This window comes from Paroedura picta, chromosome 11 (assembly GCF_049243985.1).
Source record: "Paroedura picta isolate Pp20150507F chromosome 11, Ppicta_v3.0, whole genome shotgun sequence".
In the NCBI taxonomy this organism is placed as follows: Eukaryota; Metazoa; Chordata; class Lepidosauria; order Squamata; family Gekkonidae; genus Paroedura; species Paroedura picta.
The window spans coordinates 12,150,074-12,172,246 of record NC_135379.1 but is presented as its reverse complement, the minus strand read 5'-3'; the positions used below and the strand labels follow the sequence as shown (position 1 = coordinate 12,172,246).

The 22,173-nt window shown below is 44.9% G+C and overlaps 1 protein-coding gene across 1 annotated transcript in view; it reads right to left on the bottom strand.

The window, feature by feature from the left end:
• NRP1 (neuropilin 1) overlaps nucleotides 1-22,173 on the bottom strand; it is a 140,204-nt gene that overhangs the window by 39,860 nt on the left and 78,171 nt on the right. The window contains 1 exon segment of the mRNA XM_077304236.1: nucleotides 19,458-19,624. Within this exon segment, the coding sequence (XP_077160351.1) occupies nucleotides 19,458-19,624 (167 nt within the window).

Here is a 22,173-nt window from a genome sequence, read left to right as displayed (position 1 = left end):
AGATGCAAACAATTATCCACCTGTGGTCTGTGTGCCTGATTTCTCCACCCAGGCCTGGATCCAAAGGTCTACCTCGAGGGATCTTCACACATATGGGGAGCTTCAGATCTCCCTTCTGGAAAGCTGTGTGTCCCAAAGGGAAGGGATGCTCGAGGACAGAATCCCATGACAGGTGGGGCCACTCCTGGGTGAAAAAATTGAAATGCTTTCTGCGAGCACACGGGAGGTCTTTGTGCCTCTGTGAATTCTTCACACAGAAATACTTTCTGGGGAATAAGGCTCTCTTGACTGGTGTATATGTATTATAAAAAAAACATATTAAAAAATCAATGGAGAAAAAGCCCCCCAATGAAGAATCATTTCTGTATCGTTATTGCAAAAATCAACCAGGCTTCTTCACTTTATGTCGGATGTAAAAGTACGCGAAAAAACTGACTTGAGCAGCCAAGAGGAAAATGCACCGAAGTTGCTGGATTTCTAAAATACTTTTGTAATGAAAAAACAAAATGTTTCCTTTCCTATTCTAAGACTGATTTTCTAAAACAATAAAATACCCAGTGGATGTTTCTGATGAAGCTCTTATTACCAAGACTTATTGCCAAGCATTGCCCGGACCTTGGTAGGCTGCGTTAACTCTGCCTGTGTTAAATCTCTCCTGCCCGTCACGGTCTTTTCAATTGTTTTGAAACTTGCAGGATGCAGATTGCATGTCTCTAGCGTCCTACAAGCATCCTTTTTCCTGGAAGTATGTCATACCCCCCGAAAGCAAGAGTGGGGTGGAGTGAGTGGGCGGATGGGTTAAATCAACACGCTCCGCATTCTCTTAGGAAAAATGTGGAGGAAACCCTACCGAAGACAAAGAGGTTGCTATTTGGATTTCCCCAACAAATATACAAGTCACTGGTCAACTGGAAGGCTCGAGACACAACAGTAGTACCTCTGTGTAAGGAAGGGAAGAAGGAGGGGAACGGGGCTAAGCTTTAATGGCTCCTTTTTTCAGTTTCTTAAGGCTAGTAAAACCTAGGCCGGCATTTTAATACCTTTCACCAAAATCCATCCACTGTGGGCGGAATTATAGGTTCGGGTTTTAAACAAGCAAGGTCCTCTTCTGCCCCTAACTCTTGTTTCCTCCAGCAGCTGCTGTGGTGGGTGGCTGAAAGTTTTTTTTTTAAATGAAAGGAGGCTCTAAATAGGCATGGAACACTGCTGCAGTGGGACGAGGGGCTCATGCCTTCCCCCTCCAGCTGTTTTCCATGCGGGGAACAGCAAGGGGAGGGAGTTATATTTTGGCCTAGTAAAAATGGGGAAGTAGCTTCCCCCGGCACGGTTTCCGCAACAGGAATATAGCTTTGGGAAGGAAGGCCAGAGCTCTTCGTCAAGCTCCATGGTGTTATTCTAAGCCTACCTGGGCCCTCCTCTGTTTCCTACAAAAGTCATTTTATACAGCTGCTGGGTCACTGCAGTTAAGAAGAAGAAGAAGAAGAAGAGTTGGTTCTTATATGCCGCTTTTCCCTACCTGAAGGAGGCTCAAAGCGGCTTACAGTCGCCTTCCCATTCCTCCCCCCACAACAGACACCCTGTGGGGTGGGTGAGGCTGAGAGAGCCCTGATATCACTGCCCGGTCAGAACAGTTTTATCCGTGCCGTGGCGAGCCCAAGGTCACCCAGCTGGCTGCATGTGGGGGAGCGCAGAATCGAACCTGGCATGCCAGATTACAAGTCCGCACTCCTAACCACTACACCAAACTGGCTCTCAGTTAAAAGCCCAAACATGTGTCTGAACCAAGGACACTGCAAGGGTGTGACTATAAGACAAGATTTGGAGGGGTCCTGCTCACCCTGTAGGTCTTTCAAGGCAAAAGACAGGTGGTTTGTCATTATCTGCATGTACACAATGATCCTCGTCTTCCTTGGTGGTCTTCCATCCAAGTACCAACCAGGGCCAACTTTGCTTTGCATCCGAGATCAGATGAGATCAGACTAGCCTGGGCTCTCCAGATAAGGGTAAACAATGGGTTGTTTGATTTTCCTCCCCCCCCCCCCCCGATTGATTCCTTTCCTTATCTCTGATTGTTTGATTTCTTTCCTGGCGAAAAGTGATCATGGAGGCTGTGAGCAGAAGAAAAGCAGGGGAGGGCCTCCATAATCCTGTTCCTCACAGCCATTTATCTCCTATAAATTGCCTTGTTTCACGCCATTAAGGAAAACGATCCCGGAAACCACCCACATCCTTTTCCTTAGAAGTGAGTTCTTCATCCTACAGGAAGGGTTGGGGCAGTTTGGAAGCTGGGAGTACGAGCACACAAAAGACATGAAGAGAACAGACTGACCAGCCCCTCTCTTTGCCCCTCCTCTGGGGTCGTTTTTCATTTTTAAAAAAATCCCAAAGGGCTAAAGGAGAGAATCATCCAAGCGAGCCTCATGTGTCATCGGGCCTGATCCGTGATCCTAGGACTAACGGAGTGCTGAGCAACCTCAGCTCCAGTTGAAATGTTTTCCAAAGTGCACACTGCTGATTTTAAGTGTACTGCATTCTGGGCCACGCTATGACCGTTTATGCACTGGAGGTTTCATGCTAGGCTGCAGGCTGGAGTTCTAGTCATGGCAGGTTGCCCCACCTCTTCCTGCACCCACGCGGGGGAGCATGTGGCCTGGTGCACCTCATCTGCCCCTGATTTGTGCTCCTGCACGGGAGCTGGAGCAGAGAAGTTCCCAGTGCATAAACGGTCTATGTGAGCACATTCAGTTCCAGGACGAAGGACTCTCCGGAATCTAGCAGGCTGAGGGAACGCAGTGACTTTAGCAAACCGGTTGGCTCAGAAAGGCAAACAGCTCTCCAGTTTTGAAATGATTAGGGTCCCAAGCTCATACTGTTCAAAAAGATTTGAGATGCCTCTAAATGGAATTTAGAACATGCGGGGGAGGTCCGTCCCCCCTCACGGATCTTTCACTCCCTTCATTTTTTAAAAGAAAAAAAAATTAGGAGTAAGTGCTTCATTATGTTTGAAGTCAAGAGATGGTACCAATTAGACAGCATACTGAAGCCTCGCATCCAGGAGAGAGCGTTTGGAATCAAGAGGGGAACAGAACGAAATAGATTTGGCTCCTTCTGCTTCCCATAGTCTAACATGTAGTCATAATGTGAGCCAGTGATTAAGTTTATGAATTTGGTTTCCGGAAGCAGCTGAATAGCAATGCCACAGTAAACGTATTACATATTTTAGAAAACCAGCTTGGAAATTGCACGGGAGATCCTGCTGCGATCCTTAGTTTGCTGCGGCTCATTCAGACTATGGCTGCCCCTTGTTAATCATGCTAAGAGTGCAATCCTAAATGCATTTTTTAAGCCAGTCCTAAGGAACTCAGCAGACCTTCCTTTGGAACAAACTTTTCAAAGGGTTATTCTGCAGGATGCCCAAGTGATACCTTTACAAAGAATGAACGGTCTTAACCTTTGATATGGCTACAGGTGAATAATGGTGCTTTAGCTATTGAAAGAACTGCCAACGCTTTGGGAGGTCTCTTTCGGTGCGGACCCTCGGAGGAGCTTGAATTTTACCCAAGCTGTAGCTGGATATTTCCAAAGCATAACCCAGGTCAGATACAGATGCTCACTGAAATAGTTTCCAGAAGTATCATTGCTAAACGGCGGTAATTCTAGAATGTCCTTACTCTCCTGAATGTCCATTTAGGGCAGCACACCTTGGAATAGCTCTGCTTAAGCACAGCAGCATGATCAATGGGGGCTCACTTTGGCTCAAAGCCCTCTCAACATGAATGACTAAGATGGTTGGGTCCAAGCACGGAGAGCCTATCTCCAGTTGTGATCGTAATAGGATTCCTTGACAGCTGTTCTCTCTCCCCCCTTTTGGCATTCTGACTTTTCTTCTGTCCTCTCCCGTATAGCGTTCCGCACTTTGGCTGGACAGACGTCTGTTTCACATTAAGATGAACAATGGAGGAATGTGGCGATGAAAGAGTGCGCATCTGATGCTAAACATCAAATATGTTTGCAAAAAAAAAAAAAAAATCCCCCCTCCAATTGTTTAAGCCTTTTTTTACTCAGCGTATGTGTGTGCTCGCAAGGGAAAGAGGGAAAGATTGACAATATAACATCTGGAATGTATTTCATGGTGCTGTTTTGAAAATGCTTAATGGTGTTCCGTGGCTGTTACCTGAACTGGTTTCTGTAATGGCCAAGGCGTTACCAGCGACTGGGTGCTTTGTCTGTTGGGATGTCTTCTTTCCTTTGATTCAAGGTGAGTTCATAACCCACGTTATGCATTTCGGGACCCTCTTCTATCACGACAGCATCCAGCATGGCATGGCCTGAATGGCCGATTAAGGCGCTACCCCCTTGTATTTTCATACACTCTAATCAAGGATGAAGCTTCTTAATGCAGAGAACAAAATTTGTTATTGACGCTTGTGTTTCAGGCAACGTTCGTTTTAGAAAACAGGGGTGTCGTGTCCTGACAGCTTGAACGACCAACACCCGAACCGATAAATAAATAAAAATAAGCTTGAACCGATGAGATTTCACCGAGACTGCAGTGTGAGGATGGATATTTTACTACCACAACAAAGATTTCCATGAACATTTTCAGCTCCGACTTCAAATGTTCTCTCATCCTACCTGGGCCACATGTGAATGTTGCTGTTGTGGGGATTTTCAATTCTTGAATGACAAGAGCCTCTTGTGGCACAGGGTGTTAAGGCAGCCGACATGCAGTCTGAAACTCTGCCCATGAAGCTGGGAGTTCAATCCCAGCAGCCGGCTCAAGGTTGACTCAGCCTTCCATCCTCCAGAGAGTCGGTAAAATGAGTACCCAGCTTGCTGGGGGTAAAATGTAATGACTGGGGAAGGCACTGGCAAACCACCCTGTATTGAGCCTGCCATGAAAATGCTAGAGGGCGTCACCCCAAGGGTCAGACATGACTCGGTGCTTGCACAGGGGATACCTTTACAAACCTGAATGCACAGCCTTAGCATGCACACATTTCATTCAGGATAACTTCAGCAACAGAATAAAGTAGCATATTTAGCTCTGGGGTAGTAAATCACAAAGCAAATAGATGAAAACTGCCTCTTAAAGAGAGGTGTGCAACTTGTAAGCTGCGGAATGAATCTTCCTGCTTCCTAGAATCATACGAAGCCATAAATATGCGGGAGCCATTTTCAAAATGAAAATCTGTCTTGCTCGATAAAGCATAGTCCACTGAGACCACTGTGGCAAGGGAGCCGTTGTCGCTACCAGCCTTTTGAACGCTCCCTGTTCTGTCGCGCTGCCTGTTCTCGTGCCTGAGAAAATAAAAGATGAAGGTCTGTCGTTTGATGAACAGGAAGCTTTTTGTTTGCAAGCAAGTCTTGTGGCTTGGAAAGCTGCATAATCTGTTACTTGACCCTCCATGCTGAAAGTCAATATTTTTGTAGAATTGTGTTGTTTCCGTAGATAACAGACGCGGCTGCGTGTCCAGTTAGCTGTTACGTTGCATTATTGTTCTGGTGTCTGTTATGCTGCTTACACATATGATCCATTAATGTGTTCTCCCGCAAGATGTATTTGCAAAGGCCTCTGTTGAACAGAGCTCTTAAACCCCAGTACGCCTTTTGCGCCATGCGCTGCTGCTTTCACAGTCCTGGTTGAATGCATGTGGTAACCTCGTGTCTATAAGCTAGGACTAATTAAAAACTTGCTGAGGCTTAGATCCCATGGATCTTTTCCACCCATGGAGGTATTCTGCGGCAGCAGCCTTTCCCCAACGCAAGATGGTCTTCCATTGCCCAGGGGTCATGGACCTTGTATGTTCTAATTCAGAAACTCCAGCTTCGGCAAAACAAGGGAAATATTGGGATCAATCTGGTAGTGATGTAGTTGGTAGGAGGGCTGACTTCTAATCTGGTGAGCTGGGTTTGATTCCCTGCCCCTCCACATGCAGCCAACTGGGTGATCTTGGGTTCATCGGAGCCTTGATAGAGCTGTTCTGACCGAGCAGGAATATCAGGGCTCTCTCAGCCTCACCTCCCTCTCAGTCTTGCCTACCTGTCTTTTGTGGGGAGAGGAAAGGGGAGGTGATCGTAAGAAACTTTGGGCAGTGGAAAGCAGGGTATAAAACCCAACTCTTCTTCTTCTGCTACTACTTTCAAAAGGCACTGAAGATGAGGGCTATAAGGCTCAAGCAATCAAGCCATTCTAGATCAAGGTACCAGAAACTGAAGATACTGAACCAAGAAGTAAGCAGAAGGCACCCTTGTCCCGCTCTTAGCACCTCACTGAGCAGATCACCAGGAACCTTACGTGGAGGTGCAGTCACACAGTCAAAGTTCTTATGGACTACTTGCTTTGTCTTGTTAAAGTCTACCTTGCAAGTTCCTCAGGGTAGAGACCTGTTTTTTCATATTCTGTAAACCTGGCTTTCTCAACCATGGTTTCATGAGGGCCATGGAAAGGCTTCCCAAATGGGTGGGAGTTAATTTTTTATATATATCTTTAAAATGTGTTAAACATTTATTGTGATATTACCATATCGACCCACCCCTCCCTCTCCAAATGGCCAATGATGGGCCTGAAGAGGATGGGAAGGGGAGGGGGCCCCAGGTGGGCGTGTCCACAGCTCTGCTTCCCAACCATATTCTGCTCAATTGTGCCACTTCTGGGGTTTCTTGAAGCCTGAAGAATCTTTCAGGGCTTTTTCATTGGTAAAAAAGTTGAGAAAGGCTACCGTAAGCCACCAAACACATGGTAATCAGTAGATACAAAAGCAATGTCCAGAGACTCTGCCAGTTTGGTGGGGTGACGGCACTATAAAAGGGAAAAGGGGGGGGGGAAGGCCTTTGTCAGTTGTTGATTCAATGCATGCATGCCCCCATCATCCCCTACAACTGGAGGGGGGGAGGAGACCTATCTTTTTTGACAAGGAAAAGATAGTGCTTGTGTGGGCTGTATCACATCTGGATTCATGGCACATTCTCCTACTCTTATGTTAATTTCTTTCGCATAAATCAGAAGCAACTAATTAAAAGAGAAATATTTAATTCTGACATGTTCTTTGAACTGGCATTCCATCTGGTTCTGTTTTTGAATAGCAAAATCTGCTGGAGCTGTGAAAATTGGCACGCGGTACTCTGGTAACGGGAGACAAAAGCAACTCAGTACAGCAGGTTCATGCACTTGTGGTTCAGCTTGAGACAGTTCCAAAATTTGGCATACCAAACCACTCCAGCATAGAGATCATAAAAGTTAAATGCAAAAGGAGGGGGGGGTTGGGCTGTTGGGAAACGGCTATTTCTCTGAGGGGGTGGATTTTGCCGACGGGATACATTGGCTCTGTACGAAATCTTTAGTGCTGGCGTTTGAAAGAATTGGGTTGAGAAGCATGCGGAATCCATAGCGTCCCGCTGAAACCAGCTAAGTGTATTTCATTCTGTCTTTCACCGCTCATGCAAACAAAGGCGACGTGTCCTTTCAGTTATGCCGGCAAGCTGTAGCCCATCTGCACTACTTTAAAAGAAAACAAACCTCAAGGTATGTCCTTTTCAGCCGAATTAGAAAACATATTCCCTTTCCGAATCGCCTCTTCCTTGGCAGTATCATAAAACCGGGACAACAAAAGCACGGGAGGAGGCCGAAGGCCCACAATCCAGAGCAATCCGCTTCTTATGTAATTGGAAACTTTTTCTTCTCCAGCAGCTGATTAACTCCTGGCACTTTAGGGAAAGATTGCTTTCTGATGATCGGGAACATGGCTTATTGTGGAATATTACTTCTCCGAAGCCAAAAACCTTTGCTTCGACACTACCTTGGCTTGCAAACGCACACTTAAGAAAAATATGTGAATAGCCTCCCCTACCCCATGCTAAAGCTAAACCACTGCTAAGCTGTGAATTATTCAGTAATTTAATACTTTTAATTAACATTTTTGCATACTTTTTGTGATTTAGAGTTAATTTTAGCCCTGCAGCTTAATCCTGCAGTTTGGAACGAGGACAAGTATTTAGCACGACCCACACGTCCCCTTTCTGGGATCAGGTTCAGAGACTACAGCACCATGAAAGTCTCTTACTGAATTTTATGCTCGACACAGAACACGATTTCAGAGATTTTAAAAATCCTCCCTAACTAAACTGCAAGGACCCCAGGTCCCCAAGCAAACTGCAGTGGTTTTCTCCCATTGGGCAGCCTAGTCAAACTGCTGTGGTGGTCTCCCATTGGGCAGCCTAGTCAAACTGCAGTGGTTGTCTCCCACTGGACATTCTAGACAAACTGCTCCCATTGGACATTCTAGGCAAACTGCAGTGGTTGTCTCCCACTGGACATTCTAGGCAAACTGCAGTGGTTGTCTTCCAGTGGACATTCTAGGCAAACTGCAGTGGTTGTCTCCCACTGGACATTCTAGGCAAGCTGCTCCCATTGGACATTCTAGGCAAACTGCAGTGGTTGTCTCCCACTGGGCAGTCTAGGCAAACTGCAGTGGTTTTCTCCCACTGGTATTCTAGACAAACTGCAGTGGTTTTCTCCACTGGGCACTTATTCTCTAGGGCTGCCAGGTCCCTCTTCCCCACCAGTCAGGAGGGTGGGGGGAATAGGACTGCCAACTGCAAATTGGGAAATACCTGGAGATTTGGAGATGGAGCCCAGGGAGGGGAGGGACGTCAGTGGGATACAATGCTATAGAATCCACCCTCAAAGAAGCAGCCATTTTCAGCAGGGGAAATGCCTTTGCTACCTCCTTTACTCATTAACCACAGAATGTCTCACTTATTCCTGAGTTCATTTCCTTGGTAGAAATGCTTAACTATGCTAGCATGGGCTGAGCCACCCCTAACACCAAGTTGCAGGTTAAAGGAAGGATGGTGTTCCCTCTGCCCATAGCACAGCATGCTTCTGTTCTTGTGCATGATTAACTTGAATTATTTTTGGAACCAAATGCAAAATCAAAGGGCATGTGGGTTTTGTGTCGACAGTTAACGACTGTAACTTAACCTACAGCTATAATGCACCAGTGCCCAAAGCATAGCACTTGAGAACAGGACTCCCAGATACAAGAATTTAAAAATACAACAACACTTTTGGTTTTTCAAAATCAGACAATGGTCTGAAAACACTAGAGCTAGGTAAGTCTGACTGCTTTTTTATAATTGAGAAACTCCTGAAACTTTCTTCAGGCTTTGAGACACCCCAGAAGTGGTGCAATGGTGCAGAATACAGTTGGGAAGCACGGCTATGTACATGCCTACCCTTCACACCCCCTCCAGGCCCATCACTGGCCATTTTGAGAGAGGGGGGCAGGTCAACATGATCATATATGGTCATATCACCTGATAAATGCTTAACAATTTTAAAAAATATATTTTTAAAAAATTAATTAACTCCCACCCATTCAGGAAACCCTTCCAGGTCTGTCAAGAAACCCCAGGGTTTCACAAAACCCTGGTTGAGAAAGCCTGGCCTAGTCCACCCCTCTGACCACCAAACCGTGGTTCAACTGGGTCTAATGCCTTCTGCACGTGCGGCCACACAGAAGACAAATTACAGGCTCCATAGATAGCAGCTGCTTGTCAGATGTTAGGTGTAAACATTCAGTCTGAAGTGAAGCCAGATCTCCCTTATGGTAGACTCAAGAGATGGGCTTAAGTTTGTTTAATCAGCTACGGGGTTTTATTTAGCTGCTGGAAACTTGTTTGTCAGACAGATGTTAAGTCTAGAATGATGCTTTTAAACTCTGTATTTGAGTCAAAAGGAACACCACTAAAGATTTGTGTGTGTCTGGGGGGGGGGGGGGAGAGCTCCAACACATATATAATTGAATTTCAAACCCTCCCACCCATCTCCTCTATGGGCAGGAAGTGATGGTAGAAACAAACCCCAAATTTGGTTTACATACGTTTGAGACATGGAACACATTGATTCCAGGACAGACGTTTAACTCAATGAAGCAGAGTTCCTTTGACCTCTACCCCACACACTATCTGAGGACTGCAGGGAGGGCAAAGTTCAAAGCAAGAATAAAGGAAAGCTCTAAAACACATGGACAAGAGTAGCAATTGACCAGACAGTAAGAGGCTTAATGGGGCATCTTATGGGCTGAATAAAACCCATCTGGCCTCTGAATGCTTCCACCTTCTCTTTCTGAACAGATGTGCAAACTAGTTGGGCATAAATGGAATGGCAAGATGCTGTGTAATTAAATCTGCAGAATAACAGATGCTCTGTTATAGGCTCTTAACTTAGATTCTTACAGCTTCTTGCCATTCACACCTTGCCATTCACACGCCTAGCACCTACTATCACTTTCCCAAGTTTGCTCCCTAGACTCTGAACTTGTTGGTCCCCTTATTTCCTTATCTCTTGGGGCTTGATGCTGAAAGAACTCATTACCAGTCAAGGAGTGATGCCACCATATTTGACCTTCTGATCTGTTAAGATAGATTCAAGTAGGTAGCTGGGTTGGTCTGAAGTAGCAGAACAAATGTTGAGTCCAGTTCAAGTTTCAAGCTTTCATGTACACAGGTCTGAAGAAGTGTGCTGTGCACACAAAAGTGTACAACTTGAATAAAAATTGGTTGGTCTTAAAAGTACCATTGGACTCAAAAATAGTTCTTCTGATCTGTTGGGACTATACTTGCCAGCTCTATCTTTCTGTCTTGCTCTCTCTCTCTCTTTGCTGAAAGAACTCATGTGACTTTAGCAGTGGCACAGCAATTTTGCTGTCACTGTATCTTCAAATTGGGAAAATATGCATCTGTTGAATTTCTAAGTATATGAGAGCCATGGTTGTCATCTTCGGCTTGGAAAATTTCTGGTGATTTGGGGATGGTAGTTAGGGAAAACAGAGCTTGGGGAGGGAAAGGACTTGAGCAGGGATGTGACTCCATAGAGCAGAGGTAGTCAACCTGTGGTCCTCCAGATATTCATGAACCACAATTCCCATGAGCCCCTGCCAGCATTTGCAGATACACCATACATATGTAGTTCTACCCCTGCTCCATCATTTACCCCTTTATGGTTTTCAATTCTAGGACATATCCATAAAGGTAAAGGTATCCCCTGTGCAAGCACCGAGTCATGTCTGACCCTTGGGGTGACGCCCTCCAGCGTTTTCTTGGCAGACTCAATACGGGGTGGTTTGCCAGTGCCTTCCCCAGTCATTACTGTTTACCCCCCAGCAAGCTGGGTACTCATTTTACCGACCTCGGAAGGATGGAAGGCTGAGTCAACCTTGAGCCGGCTGCTGGGATTGAACTCCCAGCCTCATGGGCAAAGCTTTCAGATGGCTGCCTTACCACTCTGCGCCACAAGAGGCTCTTAGGACATATCCATGGGATATCCTAATTCCACTGTGATGATTTTCTTCTCTCATGGCATCTTTAAGGCTATTGATTAGAAATATTTACATCCCACCCTTCGTTCCTAACATAGATCCCCAGGCAAGAGTGGCAACAAATTTAGATGTACAGCTATTATAAATTTCCAAAGGTACAGCTGTTATAAAATATACACTCTGCAAAACATAAACCCAACGGTGTATAAACTTGACAACCAGCTAAAGACTAAAACGCTAGGAAAGAGGAAGTCCACTGCTCTGAAACACAATTAATAAAAATTACCAGTAGCGACATAAATAAAACCCAGGGAACACCCTATACGGAAGCCAACCAAAACAATACAGAACAATGTGCCGGTGAAACAGTAAGACCACAGTTGAGCTAGAAGCATAGGCGCATTTATAAGTTAAATGTCTTTTCAAAAAGGTATCCAGGAAAAGACTGGGAGGGCCATGCAAACTTCCTGTGGGGAAGCATTCCAAAGTCACAGGCTGACAGTCTGGTATTGTGGCTGAAGTACTACCGTCTGCAAGACCTGGGTTCAGATCCTTAGTCTGCCACAAAGTTTGCTCGGTTGACCTTGGGCCAACCCCTCTCCGCCTAGTCTATCTCATAGGGTTAGTAGGAGGATAAAAGGAGGGAGAACTAGGTTTCCTGCTCAGAATTCCTTGAAGGAAGGTTAGGATTTTTAAAAGGTCTAGATGGGTAGACAGCAACTGACCCTCCTGTCTCACCATCCATCACATTTCTGACAGTTGAGGGCATGCAGAGAAGGTTCTCTGGTGCTGCTGCAGTGCATGTCTTGGGCTACACAGCAAATGCATCTCTAGCTCTGCCTCTGTTGTGGCTCTCAATTGGCAGCCAACAAAGATGAAACCAAACAGAGACCACATGTTCCCAGTGGAGCACCAGTGGAGTGATCTGGCACCAGCATCAGCTACAGTTTCCGAACACTCTCAAAAGCAAGGCAACCCCATACTGATTACTCTGGCTGAGCACTGACTATTCTGACTGGCAATAGCCCAGCATCATCTCAGGAAGAGGCAGATCTATCCCAGATCTATCTATGCCAAGGAGCGAACTTGGGACCTTCTGTGAGCAAAGTGTGTTCTCTACTACAGCTATGCCTTAAACATTACCTTGCTTGAAAATCGTGCAGTGATCCTTATAACGGCCCTGTAAGGAAGATCCGTTTAATGCCCCCATATAGCAGCTGGGCATATTGAATAACAGGCATCAAGTAAATACACGGCAGAGGCAAGATTTGATCCACAACCCCTTGAATCACGGTTAGATTTCCTCGCCTGGGCACGAAACCAGCTCACGGCAAACGTTTAAACTGCTGTGAGCTCTCACAGCCCTGTGCGCTTTTTACAGGCACAGATGGTCACAGCAGAAGTGAAGTTTCCAGATACTGTAAAATGAAGGCCCACGGGAGCCTTGGCTATCCCCCATTGGCAGGCACCTGTGTAGGATTCACTCAGCCGGCAGTGCTGTGTGTTGCTCCTTCCTTGGGAATTGGGCCCTGTTGAACATAGAGGATCTGATCCAAATTTTGGGGTTCGAACTGTTGGGCGCATAGGGTCAGGATTCCAACCTATTTGGGAATAAATGCCATTCATCGCGGTGACCGAGTTCTGAATAAACACGTTTAGGAAGATCGGCTGAACTGGATTTCCCTGTACTTTGCTCTAATCCCCAGGAAAAGCCTCTCCCTGCTCCTGCCGAAATGAGACGGAAAGAAAGTCTGGTTGTGTTTTCTCTCTTCCAGTTGAACTGCAGGAGCTGCCTGTGATCATGTTCTGGAGAGGCACTGCGGAATGTGAAATGGCACAGACTTGGGCTCTTGAAAGGGGGAAATGAATGGATAGGAACCCGGCTTTCATGTCCGTGCACTCCCCAAAGATGAGTGGGCCTGACATCGCCGGCTGTGAACTTCTGTTCTCAGGCAGCCTTACAAAGTCTGGCAAAGGTTCGAAAGCAGAGCAATTTCCAAGGTTTCATCTCATCACAAGCGGTTGTCATGCGACGTCGTTGGGGACGGCGCAAGCTCCAAAAGGGAAGCGAGAGAAGCAGACATGGCAGGTATGCGCTTCCGCGGGCTCTCGCATGAAGCATTTAGATAAGCTCCTTCAGGAAAGCCAAACTAAACAACTGTCGGATGGCTGTTGAAACCTACTGAAAAAGAAAAATTAGAAACTTGCTGTGCACCAGCCTGTATCCATATAGGAAGGTGCATGTGACTATGGCATGGGGAAAGAGAGAAGTACAGATGCGGAGGCAGGAAGCCCTATGAGGAACGGCAATTGTTTCTAGACCTGCTGCTTTCCACTGCTCTGGATTAGTGTTTCACACTACGCCCGCCCCATTACAAAGTTATAAATATTAAAGCAATATGGATTGGCTGGTGGTTTGAATAGAAAAGGAAGGAAGCCCCGTTTGGAGACTTGGTTTGTTCTGGGGAAAATACATCGCGCTAGTAAGTGTTTTAAACGCAATCGATATTTTTCAAGAGAGGGAAGTACTTAGGATCTTTAACATTTTTAATCAACGTATGGTGCTATCATATGCAGAGTTATCCGCTTCTGTGTCTGCCGGGATCCCTAGACTTGAGAAGGTGGTGACTCTACTTAGGACGGCACTGGTTCAGTGGCTAAGTTTTGAAAGCCTAGCAGATATGTTGTGAGCTGCTCTGAGCCCTCAAAGGAGAAGAAGAAGAAGAAGAAGAAGAAGAAGAGTTGGTTCTTATATGCCACTTTTCTCTACCCAAAGGAGTCTCAAAGCGGCTTACAATCTCCTTCCCTTTCCTCCCCCCACAACAGACACCCTGTGTGGGAGGTGAGGCTGAAAGAGCCCTGATATTATTGCTTGCTCAGAACAGCTCTATCAGTGCTGTGGTGAGCCAAAGGTCACCCAGCTGGTTTCATGTGGGGAAGTGCGGAATCATACCCAGCTTGCTAGATTAGACGTCTGCACTCCTAACCACTATACCAAGCTGGCTCTGGAAGGGTGGCATGAAAATGTGCAAATAAAGAAAACAAACAAAGGAAAAGCTAGGTTCCTTTTACTGCCATTGCATCCGCTGCCTGTTTGGCCCATGATGAAAGTCACCAGAGAAAACTCAACAGTTCTTTTCCCTCAAAGGGCATGGCCACATTCAAATATGACTCTTCCAAGTTTGACCACTGGTCCACATTGCCCAATATTGTCGACTCTGTCTGGTAGTACACCTCCACAGTCTTTCCTTACATCCATTGCCAGAAATCCCTCTTTAGATAGAAATGCCAAGGATTGATCCTGAGACCTTCTGTATGTAAATCATGGGCTCCTCTATTGAACCAAACCCCCTCCCCAAGAGTGCTACCATAAACTCAAAGAGCATTGAATCTGTGTAGAAAAGATGTGTAGAAAGGTGCCCGTGTTCGGTTTCTCATAGCTGGTGAACTGCCTTAATCTAGAAACAAGGCTGCACATCTTTCTGCAGTATTAGATGGAATTTTGGTAGTTGAGTATAAGCCAATTCAGACCTGCATGTGTGTACATGTTAATATTTCCTCACACTGATGCTGTCCCCCAGTTGTGGCTCTTTAATCATACAATATAACAAGACTCTGGGGATAAAAAGGCTCCAAGTTTTAATATCAGGCATTTCCATACTCCTACTCCAGATATACGCTGGACACAGATAATGAAAATGAGATGCAAGGTATTTTACTAAGATAGAAAGTAGAAATTGCTACTGTTTTCTTCCTCTTGCAAAACAGCTGGGATTTATTGGCTAGCTGTTTTTTGTGTCAAACCAAACAGAAATCTGCCAATGCCTGTGAGAACCATTGGTTTGCATTATCAGGATATAATGAATGCACATACCATCTGCAGTGATATCCCCTCTACCATAGAATTCACCCCAAGAATTCAACCATCAGGACTATACTCTGCCAGTGAATTGGAACCCATGGCAAACTCTTAGTTAGCAGAAAGGAAAGGTGCCGTGGGAAGACTCATTAAGACCCAAGCAGAAGATATTTTGGGGCTCTCAGAATCAAATGACTCACATCGGGACAAGCCATGTTTTCATACAGCCATAAATACTGGCGCCCCGAGAGCTAGGTATCTGGCATTCATATGTACTTTATACAGATCACCATTTCTGTGTTAAGTTTCGTTGCACACCTGTACTTGCTCTAAATTCTTCCAGTTTAATGTACTGGTTTTATGTTCTTGAGGTTGTTTTTCAGGCTTTGTTCCTTTTCGGTAACAATGGCACAGTGGGGTAGAGATTGCCTCTGGCTAGTATTTACCGGAGTGGGTAACAAGACAATCTAAAACTCAAGAGATGCTTGACTCCACTCAAGGTGCTAACTGTGTTTACAAACACTTAGGTTTTTTTGCTCGAGGGCTTCTAGGCTATGATAGGAAAGTTGTTTCCATGCACGCATTTCATGTGCCCCAGCTAAATGCAACTATTGGACCCACTTGAATGTTAAATGTCCTCTGTAAAAATACAATTACTGCTGCCAGGGCAAGGGGAAAAAAAATCTGCCATCCGTTTAAAAGGAATGTCTTGAAAGTGCAATCATAAAACCCTTGCATGTTATGGATTTGATTAACATTTTACTCCCTAAGGATTCCCAATTGTACAATAACAGGAGTTCCTTAGATTTTAAATACCACAGACAGGAACAGATTTCACTAAAACCAGATGTGGAACCCTTGAGTTGGCCTTCTGACTGCTTTTGAGAGCTAGAATTTGGCTGGTAATTGATACCTATTAACATGTTTGCTGTTTAGATTACAGGAATGGAAAAAGTATACTGTTTTCCCCTCCATAAAAGGATATGTTAATGGAGGGGGGGAAAGGAACAGTCAAACATGCGTTTCAACTACAGTTCCATACATTTGATTAATTTAAAGGATCATTTGGAAACCAAAATGACAATATAGCCATTTCACCACTAAGTAAGCAGAATGCCAGAAAAATAATCCATCAGGCTTGGGTAAAGCTGAAAGGAGTGAAAAACACATCCCTAACATAAATACGGATTTATTTTTTGGTCACTCTTTCTCCCATGCTTTGCTTTGGTGACTTTCAAGACATTCCATATTCTGGGGAAAAAAACCAGTTGACTACTGGTGCCAGTACCCAGAGCATGGACGGATTCCCCATGGCACAGCATGCCCTTGCTTCCACCCACCTTTTCCTATAAGCCCCATTCAGGCTTACATCTGTAAGAAAGAGCATTCACTTCAGAAAGCGAATTCCAGACTAGCCATTTGATTTTCTTCTTCTGCAGCTATCACCAGTTGCTTCTAGATGCCTAGCAGTGCAGTCCTACACTGCTGCATCCTTTTAAATTCACTAAAATCAGTGGGCTTGTATGGGTGATGCCGTGCTTAATTTCCTTTTTACAGCAATGAGAGGTAGGTGCTGCTGTGATTACATTAAAGATGCCTCAAGAGGAAGGGGCCATGGTGGATGTATTGGTACACGTCTGTAATCTTAGAGGAAGGGACAAGGAGCTGAGAGAGAAGGATGCAGTGACAGGAGGGGGGTGAGCAAGAGGGAAGGAAGCAGAGATGGGTGGGATGGGATGCCCCTTCCATATTGCAGGTGAGAGGAAAGGGGATGCTCCCCTCCCCAAGAAATCTCACGGAACCCCTCTTGCCTACTGTGTAGTCTTGAAGTGACCTGGGTGCAGGAAACACAATAAATCACTGATTTGGTATTGCAGTTTACAAAGGATTTAATATAAAAAGTGTTCTCGCCAGAAGAGTCTTGAAACTTAAAGGTAAATGTAAAGGTATCCCCTGTGCAAGCACTGAGTCATGTCTGACCCTTGGGGTGAGGCCCTCTAGCGTTTTCATGGCAGACTCAATACGGGGTGGTTTGCCAGTGCCTTCCCCAGTCATTACCGTTTACCCCCAGCAAGCTGGGTACTCATTTTACCGACCTCGGAAGGATGGAAGGCTGAGTCAACTTTGAGCCAGCTGCTGGGATCGAACTCCCAGCCTCATGGGCAGAGCTTCAGACTGCATGTCTGCTGCCTTACCACTCTGCCATCTCTACTGCCACCCTCTAAACCCTTTTGAGTTTATCTAACAATGAACACACACGTACAGCTACAACATACTATCAGTTTAAAAAAAAATTGTACCATGTAATGGTGAATATGAAAGCAAATCTTACTTCAAAAGAAGGGTGTTCATTTAAGCAGTTTTGAAGCACTACCTTTCTGGGAAGCTAAGTGGCGGTAATTAACGGCAACACATCTTTTGCTTTATAATCAAGGTTTGCTCCGTTGTGCGTGTGTGTTTTTTTTCCACGTATACCTTGGGAGTTAGAATTAACTTGTTTTTGTTTGCTGAGCTGGAGTGTGATTAAGTTTATCATTTACAATTAGCCGGTTTTCAGCAGCTCGGGATGTGATGAGACCTCGTAATCTGGACACCTGAGAGCTCCATTGTGTGCCGAAGGATCAGGAATGAAAGATTTCCCCTGGCTGATGACTACTCAACATGTTTTTGAGCTTTCTTGCAGACAGCAATCCTCAGAGGAAACACCCATGCGAGCGTCTGCATTGGTGGCTAATGATTCATTATTCTTATATGTCAGTTAGATGTTTCCTATGGAAAATCATAAAAGCTCAAAGAATGACCCAGTTATTTAAACTACTGGAAGCTTTCCGTACTACATTGTGATCTAACTAACATGAATAGTTTCTCTCCTGCCTCCCGTTGCCATCAACTGTATTTAGATCACGGTGATAAGGAAAGCAAAGATTCTAATTAAAACAGCTCACGGAAATGCCCCGATATTTTATTATAATGAAGGCCTTGAAGTTTTGTCACAGTAAGGGAAAAAAAACAAGAACCCAGGAAGTTTCATTTAGTTGCAACAATTCACACGAGTAATCTTAGCGTATCTACAGACGATAAAGAAACCGTGCGCTTGGTTTAGCAATTGCACGGGCTCGTGACCACAAAAAAAGAAAGGGTGGAAAAATACACATGCACAAAACCCGTTGGTGTTTGTCTGAACTGAAATCCTCAATTGTGCAAGAGCGCACTGTCACAAAGATCCACAATATATGTGAGGAGCAGCAGAGACTGCAGTGAGAAAAAGGCACCCACCCTTGTGTATTTCTTTCTCCCTCTGCAGAAACAACACCAATTCAGAGTGCTATGTGGAAAAATTTATTTTTGGAACCATGCCTGCTCCCAGCAAGGAATATTAGCATGTGTGTTCAGATACAGGTGAAAAAGAATTCTGGAAGCCCCCCCCCCCCACATCACACTCAAGCCCAGGCACACCTGTACTAAATTGGACACCAGGTGAAGGCTTTTCTTCTCTCAATCTGAGTGTAACTCATATGATGCAGCTGAATTTCATTTGGTCCAAGGATATGAAACATGATCCAGTGAATGGATATAGACGAATATTGGCTTGCCACAGTGACACATGTAGCTACTTCAGATCAGATGCCTATATTTTGCTACCAAATGGATTTATGGCCATGTATCAAAGATCTTTGATGGTACTTTTCTGACAGTATGCTGTCCTTGATCCTACCCCTCCCAGATGCAGGATTCCACTGTACCAGCTCTGATCCACCACACTTGAAAACTTAAGTAAAATTTGCAATTTTGTCAACAAACTGTACTGAAGGGCAGAACGCAGTGAATTCACCTCACCTTTGGTTTAATCTGGAGCCTTCAGAGGTTAAATTCTCACCTTGTGGCACGGAGTAGCCCCTGAGATATCATTCATCTGAAAACTACCAGGGGCTGTTCAACAGACCATTTTGCTTTAAGTGCCTGTTAAACTAATATTGACTTTTCCCACTAAACCAAAATCTCTGTTATTTGTGCCCAGAAGGCTGGGGGGGGAAAATGCAGGAAGCTGAAGAATTAATCTTCCTGACCTTTTCTTTCTTTCCCCCAATACCTTGGAGAGTCAATCTGTTTGTAGTACGGACCTAAGAGGGGTGTGAGATATTCAAGCAATGTTGTTTTCCATATGAGACAAAACTTTTCAACTCTACAATCTGTTGCATTTCTTAAAAATAACATTTCTCCCCGTTGCTTTCCTTAAAGTGCCTTGAGAAGAAGTTAAAACTTTAAACAATTTGTACCTGTATCCACTCTCTGAAGGAATCCTCCCCTGGCGTCCACCCGTTTTCAGGATAATTCAAGCGGGACCTTTCAGAAGACCAGTTGGTGCTATACTGAGAAGACGCGCTGATTTGGTCAGAATGAATTTCGCCGGATTCCATTCCCAGTGGTTGTATGCACTGGAAATCTGAAATAAGCAGAAATAAGTCCGTATGATAATTTCTCTAAAAAGTCATGGCTACCGTCCATATACCACTGAAGTCAATGCAAAAAAAAAAAAATCCTAGTGAAATTAATATACTGAATGAAGAAACCCAATTATTTGTGATCTCCAGTGGGATCTTAAAAACACCTTCCAGGGAGTAAGCCTCACTGAACCTGGGGGGGGGGGGTTTCTAAAGAGACCTGTTTATGACTGATCTCTTTGTCACTTTGGATCCCTATTGATTAGCATGGGGGGCAGTATTGCCATTTTGGGTTGCTATCACTTTTCAGAATCTTAGAGGGTTCTTGTAATTTCTACACATGCTGAAATAGGGTTGCCAGCTCTGGGTTAGGAAATACCTGGAGGCTTTAGAGGTGGAGCCAGGAGTGGGTGAGCTCTGGGGCAGAGAGGGACCTCAGTGGAGTATAATGCCATAGAGCAGTGGTCCCCAACCTTTTTGTCACCGGGGACCACTCAACGCCGGGGACCACTCACTGGGGACCACTCAACGCCTTTTATTGAGGCCCGGTGGGGGGGTAGTTTACTCCTCTACTCTCAACCACTGCCCTAACGCTCTCTGAACGCTATGGTAATATTTAAACATCCCTTCAAAATAAGATACAGACACGCCACAACAATGAAGTATGTTGTAAAGGGCTGGGGGGGATGAAGTAAAGGGCCGGGGGGGGGGGGGGAGAAGGTGTCCTTCGGGGCCCACCTCCAATTAGTCGAAGGACCACATGTGGTCCGCGGCCCACAGGTTGGGGATCGCTACCATAGAGCCCATCCTCCAGAGTGGCCATTTTCTTCTTGGTTATCTAGAGCAGGGGTAGTCAACCTGTGATCCTCCAGATGTCCATGGACTACAGTTCCCATGAGCCCCCTGCCAGTAAAAATGCTGGCAGGGACTCCTGGGAATGGTAGTCCATGGACATCTGGAGGACCACAGGCTGACTACCCCTGCTCTAGAGATCAGTATTTTAATGCTCTGTCCTATAACTGGGACCAGAACCTGCCCCAAATTGTGAACTTCTGTTCCCACCAGGCTACACTGCCTTGTGTAGCAGCACAGTTTCCCATTTTGACTATGATGAGAAGTGACTCTGCTTCATCTTTCCTTCTGGAGTAGGGTTGTTAGCTCGGAGTTGGGAAATACCGGGAGATTTTGTGGGTGGAGCCTGGGGGGAGCCGGGTTTGAGGAGAGGAAAGACCTGAGCACGGTACAATGTCACAGAGTCCACCCTCCAAAGCAGCCATTTTCTCCAGGGGAACTGATCTCTTTAGTTTGGAGATGACCTGTAATTCCTGGGGATCCACAGGTCCCCCCTGGGTACTAGCATCCTTATGCTGAAATATAGGTGGGGTTGTTCCCCCAAAGGGATGTTTTCCAAAATTTATTCCTGTAGCTGTGGCTTAAGGGTCAGATATGCTAGGATTGTAAAAAATCCTTGTCTATTAATTGTTAGCTGATACGAAAATTGTGCTAAAAATGAGAAACAATTGCTTCTCTCTGTGTTAATTTTCACGAAGACAGGAACATTTGTTAATGCGGGATGGAAGTTAAATTAATGTCCACAGCTTTGTTGGCGAACTTGCAACGATGTTTAATTTGATCTATCTGTCTTCCAAACTTCAGCCTGAAATGCTAATCAATCTAACCTTCACACCCATTTCCCCCTATATGGGAGATCAAACAGGCCAGTCCATTTGACAAACATTTAATTCAGACAGGAAGGCACTAAATGTTGACAAGAGCTATGCTGTAAAATGTTTTTTTTTTAAATCAGACAGCAGCAGCAACATGAAAGGGTATGATTAACCTTGTATTCTCTTCAATTTTAATTCTATTTGAAGGTGTCTTTTTAACAAATGAGATCTGGTTGATCAGCATTTCCTTTATGACAGAAACAATTTTGTAAATCCAAACAGAAAAATTACAACTGGTTGTTAAGAGGCATTTAGGAATACAGTCAGACTGGCTTAAAAATGTGGTATTTCTATTAAAATAGCAAATTACAGCATTTTTCAGACCTCAGTTTAGTGTAGACAAGGGCTGGGTTCTAGAAAATATCTGATTTTGTAGTTAAGGTAGCTGCCATGCAGTATGAAATTGGCATACATTTTGATTTCTCAACAATCTCAGTGTTTACCTTTAAATCTATGAATTATTTGCCCTGAGCATTCAGGCTAGACATTATAATTAATGAATAACTGAAATACTGGGATTTTCTACATTTCCCCCCTTGTGGGTTTTGGGTCCATCCTGCTTTGTTATATCTGCTGATTTCTACAGTTGACAAGAAGATAATGTTTGTAGAGTGCTTTGTACACCACAAGTGCTATATAAATGCTAAGTGTTTTTACTCATGATGGAAAGTACACAATACAGTAACCTTCCTGAAGCTAAACTGGCACAGGTCTCAGCAGTGTCTAAATTAGAAATTCAGTATGCCACCTCAAGTCCCATAACTTAAGAAAGGAGGATTTTTTTATCGGGTTGGAGCCAGCCAGCTTTTCCACTCCATCTAATG